Source organism: Pimephales promelas, chromosome 8 (assembly GCF_988280905.1).
Source record: "Pimephales promelas chromosome 8, fPimPro1.hap1.1, whole genome shotgun sequence".
Lineage (NCBI taxonomy): Eukaryota > Metazoa > Chordata > Actinopteri > Cypriniformes > Leuciscidae > Pimephales > Pimephales promelas.
The window spans coordinates 17,690,960-17,711,886 of record NC_142776.1 but is presented as its reverse complement, the minus strand read 5'-3'; the positions used below and the strand labels follow the sequence as shown (position 1 = coordinate 17,711,886).

Sequence of the window (20,927 nt, the reverse complement as noted above, 5' to 3'; positions counted from 1 at the left end):
GGGCTGATAAATTTACACAGAACCCATTCTCAGTCGGGGATATTCAAATGAAATGACCCATCATACCATTGATCAGCTCTACCAAACTTTGATGTCTTTTTTTCCAGTAATAAACAAACACTGTTAAGTTGTCTTGATTGATACTGTGAAGCAACTGCGACACAATCTGTATTGTGAAAAGTGCTATATAAATATATTTGACTTGACTTGACTTAATATATAAAGTATTTATATAGAATCCTATAGAAAAAATTATGAGCTCGGACATGACCACAAAACATTTTTTTTATTTCAACATAGTGAAGTAAAACAATAATGACATTTACAGGTGATCGAGCAAGAATAAAAGATTGCGGCACGCAATCAGGTTTTTCTCTAGGGCATAGTTCGCCATACTTTCAACAATGCCATCCACATCTGTTTTTAAATTTTTGGACAACAGTGACACACAGAGATCTGTTACAAACGTACACATACAGAGTAGTTCGTCGACTTCAAATTCCTCACAAGATTCATGAATCACATCCAAAACTTTTCTGAGGATTATGCCGGCCGGTTCTTTGCCGTTTATAAACATGGGCGTAACATCTGTCCAAGATCCAACCAACCCTCTTATGACTTCCATTTCTTTTTTGAGGTTTTTCACACGCTTGGTATCCCTCGCGCAATCGTTGTTGTCATCAAACGCAGCCTCGATGATCCTGTGCATCAAGCTAACCATCGGACCTCTAAAATGATCTTTAAACATAGAGTCTTGTATAGCTCTTAAACGACAGTCTTTCCCCGTGGCACACTCACACGCCGGATGACGCAGTGCCCCCGCTACGACTGAACTCGACGGGGAGTCGCTCTCCATCAGGTTTTGCGTCGTCATTTCAGAAGTTGTTTGATTTTTCGGTCCCCTATTTGATGATGAAAGATTCTCTATTCTCCTGGAAGTCTCTACAGCACAATCGTCTAGGCCTTGTAAGTCGAAAAAGCGTAGTTTGCGTCAGACAAACAGGAAGGTTGAAGCGGTTCTGTGTAAATTTATCAGCCCTGCGATTATGGTCCGCCCTAACCCCCGCTGGAGGTGGTGTCGTGGTCATGACGTCGTAAAAGGCTATAATGGATTAAAGCCTCATTGAATCAGAAGTAAAGTCAAGGAGAAGTTATGCATATGCCGCCAGAGAGAATTCTATTAATTACACTTAAATATGTATTTTAAAACATATGGATGCGTGAATGTTTGCAATAAGCTCCGTAACAAGCGTTTGGAAAGTGGATAGGGTGTAAGTTAATTTTTAGGGCTGTAAGTTAACTTTTACCCACTATTAAGACGTTCAGTTATAAACCTTTAGCGCATTCAAATTTATCGAGTTGAAATTAAAACGTGATATCAATATCGCGTAAAACACGTCATTACCGCTTGATAACAGTTATCAAGCACCCGCACTTGGTGAGATTATTCAGAAAAAGCGACAAAAGTAATTTTCTGATAATGTACTGTTTTCTTGTATGCCAAGATTTTGAGGGTCACTTATTGAAAGATGCCTTCATTCTTTGTTTCGCTGTATTTTTAAAAACATAGATAGATTTACATAGACATTGTACACGACCTACATAGATGTTTTACACGAAAAAATATTTCAGAGATCGGTATTTTATATCTGCATAAAGGGTTCAAATATACAATGAAGTGCTATTTAAAAACTAGGGTGGTATATGTCTCAGGTGAAGACGATGGTTTTTCTTAACAATTTAAGAACACTAGCGCCGTTAAACATGCGGTTTAATAATAATGTTCAATATAAACAAGAATCCGGCTCTAATGCTACTGAGCCTGTTTCACATATAATTTATCTAACAATTGATATTTACTATATGTTAAAAGATTTTGATGAAGAGGCCACAAACTGCTTAATTTTCATACCTGTTTAATCCCACATTTTTCTTGCAACTTGAGTACATGCATTTTACTCCTTAGACCTCCCTAACACTCAAACAATATGCCTTTTTTGATTTTATGTTGGTTAAGTTAGTGAAATATTAGGTTTTATACTCGGTCACAATAGTGACCGGTGGGAAACTACATAGTCAGAATTCATTCAAATTCTTCAATTAGACCTATTGACACATTCATTACAAGACATCCAATATCTCGTTTTGTCATTTCGTGAAGAAGGCTTAGTGAGTGAAAAGGTTGTTATGAACAAAGTTACACACTGGAGGAACTTCTGCTTGTTCGGCTAGACCCCTATGGGCTAGACCATGTCTACACTTGGGCCCTGTCCTAGGCCAGTTTCAGGTAGATGTGTGTGCACTCTTTCAGTGCATTGAAGATGGGCCGAATGTTATAGAAAGGGTTGTTTGTGGTCATGTGTGGGGCACACCATTTGGTTCTCATGAACATCTGCACAATCCTCCAGATAGTTCACCTCTGCATCGCCATTCAATAGTCTACCAGGCAAATGGGCCGTTTCACCCTGGGACTCCCTATCTGAGCTATCACTATCACAGTTACTTTCGATTTGGGGGTGTGGGGTGGGGGGAAGGGGGGTCATGCACGTCGAGAAGGTCCAACACATTGAACGTTTCTGGGATACTGATAACTGCACTAAACAAAATTATAAATGCAACACTTTTGTTTTTGCCCCCATTTTTCATGAGCTGAACTCAAAGATCTAGACCATTTCTATGTACACAAAAGGCCTATTTCTCTCAAATATTGTTCACAAATCTGTCTAAATCTGTGTTAGTGAGCACTTCTCCTTCGCCGAGATCATCCATCCTCCTCACAGATGTGGCATATTCAGTGTAGGATTGCCAATAACCGGCAATATCTGCAAATACCTGTGTTTTCAATTGAAGCACTGTTATACTGTTATACTACCGGCCACAATTGTGACCGTAAACAAATTTACAAGTCTTACGAGCAAAATATAAATTCAGGAGTATAATTCTCAAAATATATCAGTAGTAGAGCCTTTAAAGAATATATGCACAAAATTTGATAGTTCTATCTGTAAATTAAGATGTTTTATATACTACTTATTTTAGTAGTCTGAGGAAGAAATCTTCTTCTAGATGTGCAAGCAGGAAGTGAACTGATCTGGTCATGTGACCTTTCACACTAGTCACATGACATTAATTGATTTTAATCAAGACAGTCTAATTTGTCATTTAAAAGTTGAATTTCTTGCCCAAAGTCAATAACAACATTTTTTAGAGCTTCCAGAAATAAGGAAAAAAGCTGCGGTCACAATTGTGACCGGTGGGATTAAACGGGTTAAGACATAAAACACAATGCCTGTTTTCTGGATCAGGCCTAAAAGACTGATGCCTACACATTAAAATACCACTTTTCAACTAAATTCATTAGCCTAACCGTTGTTTAGCCACATACACTAAATACCTGCGTATCTATGAATGTTCTAGACGAGTTTGAAGTATAATAGTTTTATAGGTAACAAAAAAAAACAAAACAGCAATAGTCATTTTTCATGTCGATGTCTTGTAGACATAGCTGAAAGATGTTCTGAAAGAAATATCTTGTGTAGAAATATCTGTTCATGTTTTTCATAAATTCCTATATGTTTGACCACGGTCGGAGACTATAGTTTTTGCATACTGTACAAAAACAAAAAGAAGCATGATGTAAACGGCGTAATCGACTAGTATATAAAATGTCAATTACAAACATTCAAAACTGATCAATTTTCTGTATGTTGTATTTACTTTTTAGCAAGTTGATCTCTAGATTTTACTCCGTGAAATGTTATCTGCAGGTAAACACTGAATATTGGCTGCTCTAAAAGAAAAGTCTTCACCTAAAACACATACGGTCCAACATACAAAATGTGAAACAGTATCATCTACTAGCTGTCTGAATAGTAATAAAACCATCATTTGTTAACTTTTGTGTATGAATTATTATACACAGTGCTTTTCCTAGTGATTTGGTCTGTTGAATCTTACATGGTTGTTTTGGACACATGTGATTGCTGTATAAAGAATATGTTTTAAAGTTAGTCCACAGGATTTACAAAAGTGTGGTACTTTGCATCGCTATGGTGTGACAAAATACATCCAAAGATTTAAGCCCAACTAATTACACACATACTAAGCAGGAGAATATCTAATTGTAGTTTTTGAACATTTCATTATCTGATTATTTTCGGGTCAGAGAACAATTTTTGAACAAAGTTTGATATTTCGACTTCCATGATATTTCCTTTTAGTAAAAGCTAATGCCTGGATCAGCGTGAGGGTGAGACTGAACAAATATTACACCAATATTAGCTTTCTCAATCATTGCATGGTTGCACTATGCCTGAAACTTACTAATCAACATGCATTTCTGTAGGTCCGTCAAAAGAAAGAATCTGTTATCATGGTTTAGTTACATTTTAAAAACACTACTTTTCTTAAAAACATTGTGTCAGACGTATTTCGTAGCATGATTATCTTGTTTCATTGTGTATTAAGTCCATATTTATCAGGCTGATATTTGTAGAAATTAGAAAAGTCAATTTATAAAACAAAAAGAACCAGTTTGTGGCCTTGTAGCAGAACACAGCAAATGTGAAGAAGCACTTTTGAACTTTTTGTTCAAACATTAAAGTAAGATTTTCATTTAAAAAGTGACATTGCAAAAACTAGTGTCATTAAACTTAATCTTTGGTTTTAAGGGTAATTAAATATTCTCTGGATCCCTGAAGTTATGACTTCTGAAGATCTCTCACGTGTAGATTGACTCGGTTGAAAAATGTAATTGTAAAATTTAAAGTTTTACACATCTGAAATTCAAGGTACATTATATTTTAAAAAGTATTCTTATAGCTAAAATCAATGTCTTTATTCATAAATATGATCTCGTTGGTGTAAAATTAGCTCTGACAATGATCTGACGGGTGAGTCCATGGAGGCCTCCATGTCGTCCATCTTGAAAATCTATAATAACGAAGAGGGACAAAAAAAAAAAAAGCACTAGTCACCGCAACGCATTTTCATTCAGAACCGGCTGACTGAAACCATCTGAAGCGACCAAGGAGGTCAGTGAGAGGCGCTTGAAAGGCCGCACTGCACGGTGCTTCATAATGCAATCCTCGTAGTTATGATAAAGCTTAAAAATTTAATCTAAAAGGAAACGTGACTGGCAAATTCAAAATGAGGGTAAATATCGGGATGGGTTTTGCCAGGTGGATAGAGCTAATGAAGGAGAAAGTCTTTGAAAGAGACGCTGAAGTCCTGCTTTCTTCTCGACAGGTAAGTCAATGTTACGGTCTAAATTACAAGGTTGTGTAATTTATTATATAGGCGGCGTAACGGTAGAATGTGTATAGTTAAACTCAAAAAGTGCTATTGGATGACATGTCGTAGCTTCTCGGCACTACGGTCACCGTAGTCGCAACACGCATTTCAAAAAACGCGGCGCTAGAGAGCACTATGTGTTTGAATCGAAGAGGTCAAAGGGGCATACTTTCTGCTATAGTATCATCAGCTCTCCCCTTGTGTGCTTCCACAATGAATAAGGATAGTTTGGGGGATACAAGAAAAGTCAAAATGATATATCGTACCTACATACAATAGGTCATAGCTACCGTGGAAAAAGTAAGATCATGCTTTGAATTAAGACGAGTAAAATTAAATATTTGCTCATTACCAACTTTACTTCTGCTGCGTCATGGACCACAGAGGCACATTGCGTCTCTGAAAATGTGTGGTGATTTTCTAAATGATACAACTTAATCTACATAAGAGCAAATAAGAGCAGTCCAAGGATTTCTTTTAAAACAAAAACATTGTGACAAACTTTCATTTCATGCAACATGGACAAAAATACTCTTTGAAATATTTACTCTTCGACACCAAAGCACAGATCTTGATTTATAACATTTTTTATTTTATTTTTGAACAAACGATATTTAGTCAAAATAATAACTTGGGTAAAATTTTATGCAAATCATTAATATCATACAGAAGTCTTGTAAGATACGATTTTAATAAAACTTTAAAGATTTGATTTAAACAATCTTTTTAATTTTAAAAGATCTAAGCTTTTAAGAGTATGCTTTTAAATGAATTTACAATAAATAAAGCTCTGAAAAGCAGACTAGCATTGCACACGCTGTGACATAATTGTGGCCCAGACGCTCATCTGTCCTGTAACTCCTCCGTCTCTATGAGGGTGTGAAGGTTCATCTCGAATATGGCTATATTAATAAAAATTATACTTAAGGTCGCCGTTACAGTCAATCATTAGAGTAATCTTCTAAAAGATAAATAGAAGATACGAATGTATTCAAACTATAAAGATTTAATTTAAACAATTTTTTAAAAGATCATATTTAAACTTTTTACGATTATTCTTTGAAATAAATTCTTAAATCTAGACTAATGTCATATAGCCACCATATGTAGAAACATGTTTAGATTTTATGTTTTCTTAGCGAAACAGGTGTGACAATTATGTGATACACCCCTTGTAAGATTTTGTGTAAGGCAGACACCTCCTCGTGAAAGTGACTCTCATAATGAACACACCCAAACAGAACATGTCTACCATGCGCGGGGTGTTTGAGAGAGAAAGAGGGAGAGGGGGAGAGAGAAAGAGAGAGAGAAATATTATTTTATATAGTTTATTTTTATATTTAATGTATATACTTTTAAAGAACAGCATGTTTTTCAACGTTATAGTATGAAATATTATGTTTGTAAATTAATAATTGCACATTTATAACCATTTCATTTATATACTTTTGAAGATCAGTGTTTTTCAACTATAGTTAGTGTTAAATATTATATTTATAAATGACTAGATTTAAATTTTATAACCATTTAATTTATATAGAACATAATGTTTTTCAACTTTAGTGTGACATATATCATTTCATTTATTTTAATTTCATTTATTTATAAGGCACAACAGAAGCTGACCACTGTGCTGTACAAATGGAGAAGTAAAAAACAAACCACACACAATGCACTAATAACAAACTATAAAACACTAGGTTAGGGTTTAGAGAAACCAACGTTATGAATGAAATGCAAGAGTAAAAACATTAGACTTTAGCTTAGATTTAAATTCATGTACAGACGATGCAGACCTCACAGATAAAGGAAGAAGACTATTCCATATCCTAGGACTGGCCGCTGAAAACGCACGATCTTGGATATGGCAGTATAATGCTGTCTGAGGATCGCAACGATCTTGTTAATTTTTTCACATTTAAAAGATCTGACAGGTATGATGGTGCAAGACCAGTCAAAGCCTTACAACTAGCAACAAAATTTATATAACACACTGGCAACCAATTTAGAGATAATAAAATCGTAAAAAAAGTAATGTGTGCTCTCGTTTAGAGTCTAAATAATCGTAGTCAGTATTCGGGGTTTGCTTTTCCAACAGAGGGGCCAAAAAACAATTGCTTCAGTCTTACTCTCATTCAAGTGCAGAAAATTCAAGGACATGCAGCACCGTACGTCAGATAAGCAGGCAAGCAAAGTTTCTAGGCCTTGCTTGTCATTATGTTTCAAAGAGAGATAGATTTGAGTGTCGTCTGCATTAAAATCAAAAGACACCGTGTGATTCCTAAAAATTGAGCCTAGTGGTAGCATGTATAGTGAAAGTAATTATAATATATATATATATATATATATAAATTGTCCTCACTTCCACAGTGTCTTCAGGAATGCGGAGGGTATCATGTAACACCCCCACACACACACAGACACAAAAAAGACACATTCAGATGCACGCTGCTCACTTATGTTTTGAGCCATGAGCCATGAATGAGAGGGGCATTTGCATTGTTTTTTCATAAGCAGTTTGTTTCAACAATCTTTTATTTAAAATGAAATGCTTGGTTCAGTGGATAGTCTTTTTTAATTTATATTATTTTTACAGAACAGATAAACTTCGACACTTTTTTTATTATCACTTTCACAGCTGCAGCTCAGGAGAGGGGATGCGGCGACGTTCAAAACACTCAAACAGACACTTTCTCTCATTGTTTCAAAAGCCACAGTTAAAACAAGCCATGATCAAGACTTGAAGAGGTCAATAGGTCATAAAACTAACTGTCAAACCCCATTTGATCCCTTTTGATCTTTACAGTTAAAAACAAAATGTTAAAAATGATATTATCAAACCTAGAAGGGTCAATAGGTTAAAAAACTAACTGTCAAATCCAATTTGATCCCTTTAATCTTATCTTTACAATTAAAAACAAATAATAAAAAAGGACATTATCAAAGCTAGGCGGTCAACAGGTCATAAAACTAACTGTCAAATTCAATTTGATCCATTTAATCTTATCTTTACAAATAAAAACAAATGTTAAAAAAGGACATTATCAAGGCTAGGCGGTCAATAGGTCATAAAACTAACTGTCAAATCCATTTGATGCCTTTTGATCTTATCTCGCTAACACAGATGGCTCTCTTTTTATCTCATTTTTGATACTTTTTATCTCATTTTTGATACTTTTTATCTCATTTTGATACTTTTTATCACCTCTTATCTCCTTTGCTCTAGATTCAACCCTTTCATCCTATGCCAAAAGGGGCGTGGGAAAGGGGCGGGAAGGGGCGGGAAGGGGCGGGTCACCTGTCAATCAATCATCTTTTTGACATAAAGTGAATCCTATTACTACTTGCACCCCAAGGTTTGGATAACAGCATTCACACTTATTCTTCACACTTCACATTTTCACACTTATTCAAATGAAGTGATGGAGCAATCAGACCAGACTGCACTTTAATCAAACCAGACCTGCAAAGTGTGATCACAACCTTAGTGAGCAGGATGTGCCCCTACAAAACCTCATACTCATGCTTACCATAGTAACACCTCATAACTCAACCTATACGTGAAGTTGGCCCCCTATCCAATGCAAAACGTTGGCAAAATAGTCTCAATCGTTTGTTCTTCGTTTGTGCTGGTTAAAGTTTTGTTTGTGCTGCTTCGGTGTTTAAAATATTAGACACTGAATTATAGATGATGACGTCACTCAGTCGATTTGTTTGGTTAGGTTTTTAAAATATTAGACACTGAATTCTAAATGTTGATATTTAGTATTAAATACAATGGGCTACTGACTGAATAAAATAGATCACAAAAGTTGGTCACAAAGATCAATCTTTGAATTAACAGTCATTGAGTCTCATTCATGAAACACGAGCAGAACGAATTTGTGTGTAAATCGTGTGTAAAGTGGTTCTGGCGTAAATTTTCGGATTCATTAAAATGATCGTATTTTCCAAATGTTAGTTGGTGCGCAAGAAATCTACACCTGCTCCCAGCCACGCGTAAATGGTACGCTTAACATCCGAGCATTTTGCTCATTAATAAGGCTGAATTTAATTCACCTTAATCTGGTACATATTTAAACAGCATTTTGAAAAAATATATTTTATATAGTAATTACATATGGTTTTCCTTTTTACTTTAATTATGACAGCCAGTAATAGCATCTGGTGATCGATGGCGGTCCTTCTCCAGTTTGAATACGATTTTTCTGAAGTGAACTAATTAGTTTTTTGCTGTCAAGCTTAATGTCAAACCATTTTCTTCTCACTTCTGGGACTGTTCGATTAACAGAAGAAACTCCATTAACTGCATCTGTAATATGCTGCCAAGCTTCCTTTTTTTTAGGACCTGATACGCCACTATGTACGCTTGAAAATAAAATGTGGCGTTTTGAATGAACTTCTGATTATACAACTTCAATTTCTGCATCCGAGAAATCTTTCTTTTTCATTCGCATTCATGTTATTATATGCTATATAGTTGTCACTTGTCAGTCGGACATATTGGGCGGGATTTATGGTAATTGAGAATGAACGTGCACGCGCATCCCATTTACGACTGGTTGGAATTCATTTCATACACACACATACACACACACACACTTCACTATCACGGCATATACCCGTGTATCACATAGAATACACCACTGGTTTCTAGTCCAACACTGGTTTCTATTGCCATTATAACACAGTCTCATCCCAAAAAGTCATATAACTGACGTCTTGGGACGTCTTTGACCATACGTCAATATCCGCCTTTTTATGGCCCCCTTAAACGTCGGTAGATGGCGATCCCGGGCCGTCATACAACTGACGCTTTACCTTTAACGTCAGTTAGGTGACGGGTTAGGTTTAGGGTTAGGTTTAGGTCTGGGGTAGAGTTAGGATCCCATAACCTCATTACGTTTAAGGGGGCCCTAAAAAGGCGAATATTGACGTATGGTCAAAAGACGTCCCAAAACGTCAGTTATATGACGTCTTGGGATGAGACCGGGTTGGCCATTACATCTTGGATTCAAAATGGCTTGAAATCTGGTAGATCCATTTGAATCTACAACCTTTCGGTTTTTCTTTGCTTACCAGCAGGTAACACCACCCAACAATTTCACCTCTAGAGGTCCAATATGAATGCCCTGAATGTCAACTACTGACTCTTAATCATGACCTTGGTTACAGATTCAGAAGGGGTGTGATGAGACGCTTAATCTCATGAGATGAGACGAGACAAGAAACGAGATTGGGTTCACGAGAACGAGATGAGACAAGATTTTTGCAAAATTTTTCAGAAATCCTCAATGTTAAAGTTTATGACTTTTATGACTTCTATAGACTGTTTCAAATTGGTGATCGCGCGTACTCTGTGTATAGGGAGCAGCGGTGCTGAGCGTGCACTTTACAAGATAAGATATTTATCAAACGTAGTCTATGTTGCGCAACGAATCCTCCGCCATCGTCATGCGAACAGTGAATTGTGATTGGTGCTGCACTGATTGCAACAGTAACTCATGCTGGATGAGCAGAGCAGACTTTTACATTCCTTTAAAATGTTTTTTATTTTTTTATATAAACAGCAAAACGATAGTTTAGGCAAATGTGAGTGTAGCGATGGAATATTCTATTGTAATCTCACCCTCACGCTCAGTCATGGCATATCGCAAGACAAGTTTTCTTTTAATGGGAAATCTCGTTATATTTTAGTCTCGCAGACTATATTATTTTTTTATATGCCATATTCACAGACCTAAGTGCATCAGTATGGAACCGCTCCACAATTTGTGTTGACTTTCTCTTATTTCCCCGATTTTATTTATTTTTCTTGGCAATGTGTAAAACTCTGAAGCATGGAACCTGTAGCCACTTGTTTTTGTTGTTGTTTGTTTGTTTTTTTGATAGTGCTGTTTGTCTTTTGCTTTGAGGACTTAAGAACTGAAATACAAGCTTTTGTATCTCTGAATGAACAAATTGATGTTTGTATCCAGTACTTTGGTAAGTGACTATATGAATAGCTGCTTTACAGAAATATTCAAGGCGTGTTCATGGGTTTACCTCTGTTTAATGTCCTGTGTTCTTTAAGCTGTTGATGAGTGATTTTGTCAGTTTGCAGAGTGTCTTCTGAGGTTTGTTGTGTAACTATAATCCTCTAATCACTTTTTATCAGCTCCTTTAAGCTTGAATATATTCAAACATTTGCAAACATCTAATGGTTGGAGGTTACTTACAGGGGTTTTATAGTTCATTATTTATCAGTTACATGCCCACCAATATGCCCCCCCCCCCCACCCCCACAAGAATGTTCAATCGGACATGGTTAATGCTTTCTGCAGTGAGAGCATCTGCCTGGCTGCTACACTCAACTAATTCCAGCAGCAATAAAGCTTCTTGCTTTATTAGATGTTACTGAGAGATGCAACAAGCTGCTCCCATGAACCTCCTCTAGAAATACTGGGTCTTTTATAGTCCACACTATGATGAGGGGTGTGTGTGTGTGTGTGTGTGTGCCTGTGTACATACTTTATAGTACTATACTTTATTCATTCAATTTAATTTATTTTGTTGTTGTTGTTTTGTCTTTCCATTTGTACAGGTCAGAGTGGTCTAGGTAAATCCACACTAATGAACACACTTTTTAAATCTAAAGTGAGTCGCAGATCTGTGATGACAACTGAGGAAGAGCGAATTCCCAAGACCATTGAAATCAAGTCCATCAGTCATGGTAAAAAGGCCTGATGAACTAAAACGGATAAGCAGAAGTCTTATTTTAACAATTCTGACTTTCTCATAAGTTTGGTTATCTACAGTGTACATTCACCTCTTTAAACTTATTTGTATACAGATATTGAGGAAAAAGGAGTGAGAATGAAGCTGACCGTCATCGATACACCAGGCTTTGGAGACCAGATAAACAATGAGAACTGGTAAGTATCTCCTTATTTATCAGTCAGAACTGATGCCTGCTATGGAAATTTATATATATAACATGGAGTGTACAATCATGTGTTTTCTGGTGTCTCCCTGTCTCTCTGATCTGTTTGCAGCTGGCAGCCCATCATGAAGTTCATTAATGCACATTATGAACAGTATTTACAGGAAGAAATCAACATCGACAGGAAGAAGAGGATTCCAGACTCACGAGTCCACTGCTGCATATACTTTATTCCTCCTACTGGACACTGGTGAGAAAGACACACAGACACACACACACACAACCTTGTTATTTAAGTTTTATAGGTTTTAGGTCTATGTAGCAATTTCTTTTTTCATATTTTTATGTAAAAGTTGTGTTACAAGTCACAATCTGCATGATTAGTCTTCTCTTCAGTTTCTTCCATTTCAATGAATATACAACAGAAGTGACTATATAACCTTTTCATTTTGCTCAACAAACTGCTGCACAAGATATGAAAGTTTTACAGTGCATCACTGTTATGGAATGTCAAATAAACTTGAACTGCAAGTTTATTTAACTCGGATCCACACGTTTTTTTTTTTGTTGTTTTTTTGTTGTTGTTTTTTTGAGTTTATAAAAAAAATACTATACAGTATAGATTAATACAGTATGTATGTATAGATAGATAGATAGATAGATAGATAGATAGATAGATAGATAGATAGATAGATAGATAGATAGATAGATAGAAGGCATAAACACTCTTGTGATCGAATCACTGAGATGGATCTTCACTGTGTGGAACCACGATGTGTGTGTGTGTTTACGTGTGTTCGATGGGGCTAGAAGAAAAATAACATTGTGTGGTCCTGCAAGTAGTTTGCTGTCTTGTTTTCTAGGTATGTGTATAGTGTCTGCAGGAGAGAGGAGAGGTGGGGGGTTAAGTCTTTTAAAGAGGGCATTTCCTTCTATGAGTATGTGTGTTGGTGTGCAAACTGTTATTAGATACTGTCTCACAGCTGCTGCATGCTTGAAAGATATCTGAACAGCTGCTCGTCTTGCAACATGTCATATAAGTCACACAGACTTCAGTGCCTGTGTTGTGTCCAGGAAACAGCTCCATTCACCTCAAGAGCATAAGCGGAAGTATGGGTGGAGCCAATTTTGCAGAGTGGGATTTGCACAACTATTGTTAATATGTACACTATGAGGTTATACATTACAAGAACATACTATCAATCATGTCACATGAAATTAATTTGGCATCTCTGCATATTTTAGCTGCACCAACCTCGCATAAGTAGCAGTTTTCAGAGAATTCTAGAAAGTTCTTGAACTTATGGCAGCAATTGTGTATTTTAAATGATATGTAACTTAAGCTTTTAAGCAATTTAACACACACAGTGCCACAAAACATCTAGATGTATGTTTTTCAGTTAGTTATTATTATGCCAATATTCCAATATTCCAGCCCTGAATAGTGTTGTGTAATAGCAATGGGATGTTTTTGCGTGTAATATTACAGATTTTTATGTATGTTGTCAAGTGCCTTCAGGGTTTGAGCATCAGACATCAAGACCACAATTCACTGTCAGTATTTGGCTCTTTGGCTCGTCACTTTTAAATCATCATGTTTTCAGAAAAGCAGAAATCAACTATAAACTCTGTAGTTGTTAATCAAATCCCAGAATCAGCTGTCAGCACTGGCTCCAAATTTGCACACAGATCCTTTGAGACCTTGTGGAGACTTTTATAGTCTCATTAGGGGATGTTGCACTCTGGTGGCTAGCCATTTCCATACAGTTTATTGGAAAACAGGAAGTGAATTCAGAACTATACACCACAGATGGTGACTCCTTCCTCTATGAAATAACAATGAGACAGATATGGGTAGGTGCTCAAATATCAAATTGGTATTTTCCCAGCCAGGGCTCATTCAAGTTATGTGCATCTGATAATAATAATAATAATAATTCATTACATTTATATAGCGCTTTTCTGGACACTCAAAGCGCTTTACATAGAGAGGGAAATCTCCTCAACCACCACCAGTGTGCAGCATCCACCTGGATGATGCGACGGCTGCCATAGTGCGCCAGAACACTCACCACACACCAGCTTACTGGTGGAGAGGAGAAAGTGATGAAGCCAATTGGTATATATGGGGATGATTAGGAGGCCATGATGGACAGAGGCCACTGGGCAAATTTGGCCAGGATGCCGGGCTTACACCCCTACTCTTTCGAAAGACATGCTGGGATTTTTAATGACCACAGAGAGTCAGGACCTCGGTTTAACGTCTCATCCGAAGGACGGTGCTCTTTGACAGTATAATGTCCCCATCACTACACTTGGGCATTAGGACCCACACAGACCACAGGGTGAGCACCCCCTGCTGGCCTCTCTAACACCTCTTCCAGCAGCAACCTGGCCTTCTCAGAAGGTCTCCCATCCAGGTACTAACCAGGCTCAGCCCTGCTTAGCTTCTGTGGGCAACCAGTCTTGGGCTACAGGGTGATATGGCTGCTGGCCAAAGTAATGATAATAAGATAATGAAATAAGTTTCTTTTCAAATATACATGAAGATAAAAATTCAATTCAGTTCAAAACCTCAGTTATGTTTTGTGGGCTCACACTTTTTAACATCATATAATATACCGCATTTGTTAAGGTAATGGTTATATATTTATGTTTTAGCACTCAACAGATATTCAAAGCCTTCAAGCTGTGCAGTACTCCCCATGTGATAGTAAACAAGCCCAGATTGTGTCCAGATTTTGTCCTCTGGACCAAGAAGCTCTGTGCATGTTCATTCCAGTTTATTAAAAAGACAAAATGCAGTGTGTCATGTTAGATGAGTGAACCGGATGTTTGGATGTTAACAGCGCATTCTCATCCTAGGGCGTCATATAGTGACGCTTTTTACAATGCGTATACATCCAACGCACATGGCACCCTTTAGCATCAATAGAACAGACTTCGGTTCTGGGTAGGTTTAGGTCTGGGTTAGCCAGGGTTAGGGTTAGACAACTAGGAGGCGCCTTCTGGCCCATATTTATCTGTATCTCTTATTGATGCTAAAGGGTGCCATGTGTGTTGGATGTATACGCATTGTCAAAAGCGTCAGTATATGACGCCTTGGGATGAGAACGGGCTGATATTAAATACAGGGGTTGGACAATGAAACTGAAACACTGGCCAATGTTGGAGGTTTCACATCTATATGCCTGGCGGCCAATCTTCAGAGTGAAGCACGGGTGGATCAGTGATGGTTTGAGCTCCAATATCATGACAATCCTGATTGTATTTGATGGACACGACACTGCCGAGGACTACCAAACCCTTCTGGAGGATCATGAGCACCTGATGCTCAAACCGTGTATCAGCATGATCATGCACCAACACACACAGCAAGACTTGTGATAGAAGGGTTTGATGAAGGTGAAAGTGACGTTGAACATCTCCCATGGTCTGACAGTCACCAGATCTGAATATTATTGAGGTGTTTTGGAGCGAGTCCACCAGCATCATATAGTGACCTGGACACTGTTCTGGAAGAGGAACGGCTTATAATCCCTCTGGTCACTGTGAAGGACTTCTATCTGTCAATTGGTGCTGTATTTGGATGCAAAATGAGGCCCTCACCATTCTAACAAATTATTGTGTAGTAAAACTAGGTGTTTCAGTTTTTTTGTCCAACCCCTGTATGTCTGTGTTACTTGTTTGTTTGTGCCTTGTGGTTGTGAATGCAGTACACTCAAATCAACCCAGCAGACCTAAATACACATGCCAGCTTGTTATATGTACAAGTTTTTTAGTTCAAGTAATGCAAAGTCACAAGCACAGAGAAAAGTTCAACATATCCTTAAGGGCATACTTCAGCCAAAAAAGTATTTTGTCATTATTTACTCATCCTTATGTTGTTCCAAACTCATGTTTTTTTTTTGTTTGTTTGTTTATGTTTTTCTTCTTCAGACCATTTATTTTTATTATTGCTATTATTTTAACAAAAAATCACCACAAAAGTGGTCCATACAAATTAGGTTATATGAGCTTTGTTCGAGAAACAAGTCATTATTCTCCAACAATATGTGCAATTGGCTTTATGCACAGCTGCACTACTTCCTGAACTTAAGCCAGCTCCTTGTTTCCTGTCTGCAATTATTGGACAAATTGATTAATCCAGGTGTGCCAGACCTCAGTAGTCATGGCAACAATAATCAGACACACCTTGAATTAATCAAGTTCGGCCAATAATTGCAGACAGGAAATAAGGAGCTGTCTTAAGTTCAGGAAGTAGTGCAGCTGTGCATAAAGCCAATTGTGGGATTTTGACATACTACACTCACCTAAAGGATTATTAGGAACACCATACTAATGCTGTGTTTGACCTCCAGAACTGCCTTAATTCTACTTCATTGATTCAACAAGCTGCTGAAAGCATGCTTTAAAAATGTTGGCCTATATTGATAGGATAGCATCTTGCAGTTGATGGAGATTTGTGGGATGCACATCCAGGGCACGAAGCTCCTGTTCCACCACGTCCCAAAGATACTTTATTGGGTTGAGATCTGTTGACTGTGGGGGCCATTTTAGTACAGTGAACTCATTGTGATGTTCAAGAAACCAATTTGAAATGATTCCAGCTTTGTGACATGGTGCATTATCCTGCTGGAAGTAGCCATCAGAAGATGGGTACATGGTGACCATAAAGGGATGGATATGGTCAGAAACAATGCTCAGGTAGGCTGTGGCATTTAAACTATGTCCAATTGGCACTAAGGGGCCTAAAGTGTGCCAATAAAACATCCCTCACATCATTCCACCACCACCACCAGCCTGCACAGTAGTAATAAGGCATGATGGATCCATGTTCTCATTCTGTTTATTCTGCCAAATTCTGACTCTATCATCTGAATGTCTCAACAGAAATCAAGACTCATCAGAAAAGGCAAAACATTTTAGTCTTCAACTGTCCGATTTTGTGAGTTCTTCTTGCAAATTGTAGCCTCTTTTTCCTATTTGTAGTGGAGATGAGTGGTACCTGGTGGGGTCTTCTGCTGTTGTAGCCCATCCACCGCAAGGTTGTGTGCGTTGTGGCTTCACAAATGCTTTGCTTCATACCTCGGTTGTAAGGAGTGGTTATTTCAGTCAAGTTGCTCTTCTATTAGCTTGAATCAATCGCCCCATTCTCCTCTGACCACTAGCATCAGTAAGGCATTTTCGCCCACAGAACTGCCGCATACTGGATGTTTTTCCCTTTTCATACCATTCTTAGAAATGGTTGTGCGTGATAATCCCAGTAACTGAGCAGATTGCGAAATACTCAGACCGGCCCGTGTGGCACCAACAACTATGCCACGGTCAAAATTGCTTAAATTACCTTTCTTTCCCATTCTGACATTCATTTCAGGAAATTGTCTTGACCAGGACCACACCCCTAAATGCATTGAAGCAACTGTCATGTGATTGGTTGATTAGATAATTGCATTAATGAGAAATCGAATAGGTGTTCCTAATAATTCTTTAGGTGAGTGTATATTTGAATTGGTGAAATTATGACTGTTATGAGGCAAACAAGTACCAATAACATAACATATTTAGGTATGAAAAAATGAATGAGATTTCAGAACTGCAGCAATATGCTATTATATTATAATTATTATAATATTGTGCTGTTTGGTTTTTGTCATTTTTTAGCTCGACCAGTGTCAACCTGTTCCACATAAGAAAGAAAATCAGATTGATATAAGGGTGAATACGTTTCCCCCAACTACTTAAAGACTGACTGAATGGACATTACGCAATGATCTTCAATTTGTCCATTTTGAGTCTGATTGCTTTGCTTTGTTTTCCTCCTTGTTTTAGTTTGCGGCCAATTGACATTGAGTTTATGAGACACCTAAGTAAAGTGGTGAACATCGTTCCTGTTATTGCCAAAGCGGACACACTGACGCTGGAGGAGAGAGACTTATTCAAAAATAAGGTGAGTTCCACAGATATATGGAGTATATAATGGACCTCTTCCAAATGTATTATAAGAGGTTTTATTACATCTTTTGTTTTGTTTATTACATCAATTGCTCACCTTGTAAATTGCTGGTGAGGGTCTTTTACCTCTGGTCTATGTCATTCACCCGGGTCATAAAAGGAATTTATTTGGGAGCATATGGCATGTTTCCATTAATATAAGGACATTTTGCCTCACTCATCCAAGAATCTACACAGGTTGTATAATGATCACATTTTTTTTTCTTTAAGTATTTTAACCTCATTACAAACTGTCATCACACAATGTCTGTCAGAATCTCTGTGGGTAAATATCTGTGGCAATCACTTTCCTGATGGTGTAAATTGGTGCAAATCTCTTCCCCCCTGAGCATGTCTTGTTGCATGTTGAGTCAAGTCAAGTTACCTTTATTTATATTGCACTTTTTATTGTATCAAAACAGCTTCGCAGTGATAACATGAAAATAATACAACACAGAACAATAATATTGTTGAATATTAAATGTCCCCAATTAAGAGAGCCAAAAGCCAAGGCAACAGTGGCAAGGAACCAAAACTCCATCAGTTGATAGAATGGAGAAAAAACACCTTGGGACAAACCAGGCTCAGTCGGGGGCCAGTTCTCCTCTAGCCGAAGGAACAGTGTGTGATACGGGCAGCATTACATGTCAAATTGGATCGGAAAATTAAGAGTATTTGTCCATTTCCATCTTTTTGGAAGTTGAAGTAGTCACGCCGGTATGGAGATGAGTACAGTTTAACAGTGACAGACTAGTCTTGGCCATGTGCATAATGATACAACACTGTACCAAATAATCATCATCTAGGACTGGAACAATGTTCTAGCATTTTAAAATACATTATATCATTATTCATATTATTATTAAATTCATGTGTCCACTTAAATAACAACTTTTCCTCCTTGCAATGGCACCTCTTCTCTAATGAATATTGCAACTAGGCAAAGTTGTAATGCATGCACAGCTGGTTCAACCACCTTCATTTGCCAATGACATTAATGAAAATAACTTTTTAAATAAAATATGTGGCACATGCCTAACAACACACTTCAGCATTTGACTACATTTGCAATATAGGCTGGTACTTTGTTACTTAATTGTACTATTAGTTGTTTTCTATCCTATAATAATTTAACCTCTCTATAACCACCCATAATTTGTAGAACTGATGTGTGGAAATAACTTCAATCATGCTTGGACATTCTTAATTATGAAGGAAACGCCCTAGAACCTAGATCTTGAGTATTTTTGGGATCTTTTTTGGGTTCAGGGGCCAGTGATGCATTTTGTGTTTAGTTTGACCTCAACTTAAACTGTAACTCGGCAGAACTTCAAAGGCTGGTAGAGGCAGTTTACAGGACAGATCCAGCAGTGGGCAGCTGGAGTTGGTACAGCATATGGAGGTTTGCCATAAACCAGCACAAACATGTGAACTGATGACTTATTCTTTGGTGTACAAAAATAACAGGGTAACCAAACGTAAGAAGAGATCTTGAGGACTGCATGTATCCAGCTGTTTAGTATGTTAATTTAAAGTTAAGTGATTGCCTACTGATTGGAGTGATTAAATTTATTATTACTTTATGTTTTTATTCAATCAACATGTCGGCTTGTGCTCGTGTAGTAGATGAAAGCAACTTTATCCTTCACATACTTCACCTCGTCTGTTGGTTTTGCCATTGTAAAAGATGCCAGAGGAAACTCAGGGCGTACAAGCTACTGTTTTCTCCAAACATTTGCTTCACCTGCCAAATGGAACAAACTGTAGGCTCCAGAAGCTCTTCAGGCTTGTACGCAACTGTTTTTTTTTTTTTTTTTTTTTTTGACTGTGTGGTGCACAATTCTTTCCCTCCACGCCACGCAGCCTTTGACCTGAGAGGAGAGTGGGGTGACTCTATTTTCAACCTTGAGAACATTGATGTGGACTTCCTGAATTTGTCTGGTTTATTTGCTTTAATGTTCAGCTCAGGACATCAAGCACATGGAAGCAGAGAATCAAAACATACACCGCCTCAGTGTATTCTGTGAAGGGTGTAGTTTTGATTCTTCGTCATTCATTAAAGACTCCCACAGGCTGAAAGCTCTCTCACTGTGTTCTTTTCATTATTCTCCCAATGGCCTGTTTAAATCTGCACTGCCAGAGGTCTGAATTCATGTGGGTTACGATTATTCAGTTTGACATCTGAAAAGTGATGGCGTGGTGACCCTTAATATACAGTAGAGAATGCGTCACTAATGGAAAAGTTCACCCAGAAAATGAAAAGAATTCTGTCACCCTTCTACTCTTCTTTGTGTCGTTCCAAACCTGTATGGCATTCTTTCTTCTGTGAAAACACATGGAGAAAACATGAATTACTGGGTGCTCATTTCGTTATAATGAAGTTGAAGGGGGCTTTAGGCTGTTGAGTTGCAAAATGACAAAAAAAAATAAATAAATAAATAACCACACCATAAAAGTGTCATAAAAGTGTTTACTAGCACTGGTAACTAAAACTATTACATTTTTTTTGTTTGTTTGAAATAATCCTAAATTTAAAAAAAAATAATAATAATAAATAGACAGAGCTACTAAGGAAAATTTTAAATCCTGAAATAAAGTAAGTTGAAGTACTAAAATGAAAATAAAATAAAACTAAAAATGAAAGCTAAATAATATTTAATAATATAAGCTAAGAAATATATATATAACAAGTAAAAGCATGACGACTAAAACTTTAAAG

The 20,927-nt window shown here is 37.3% G+C and overlaps 1 protein-coding gene and 1 long non-coding RNA gene across 6 annotated transcripts in view; both read left to right on the top strand.

Moving 5' to 3' along the window:
- The window catches only part of LOC148977703 (uncharacterized), a 271,661-nt gene that overhangs the window by 233,161 nt on the left and 17,573 nt on the right, over positions 1 to 20,927 (top strand). The gene's annotated exons all lie outside the window — the stretch shown is intronic.
- septin9b (septin 9b) overlaps positions 1 to 20,927 on the top strand; it is a 152,293-nt gene that overhangs the window by 122,173 nt on the left and 9,193 nt on the right. For all 5 annotated transcript variants that reach the window (XM_089134102.1, XM_089134103.1, XM_039691392.2 and 2 more), the window contains 4 exons: positions 11,876 to 12,004; positions 12,125 to 12,206; positions 12,327 to 12,464; positions 18,047 to 18,164. In XM_089134102.1, coding sequence (XP_088990228.1) covers positions 11,876 to 12,004; positions 12,125 to 12,206; positions 12,327 to 12,464; positions 18,047 to 18,164 — 467 coding nt within the window. The remainder of the gene's footprint in view (positions 1 to 11,875; positions 12,005 to 12,124; positions 12,207 to 12,326; positions 12,465 to 18,046; positions 18,165 to 20,927) is intronic.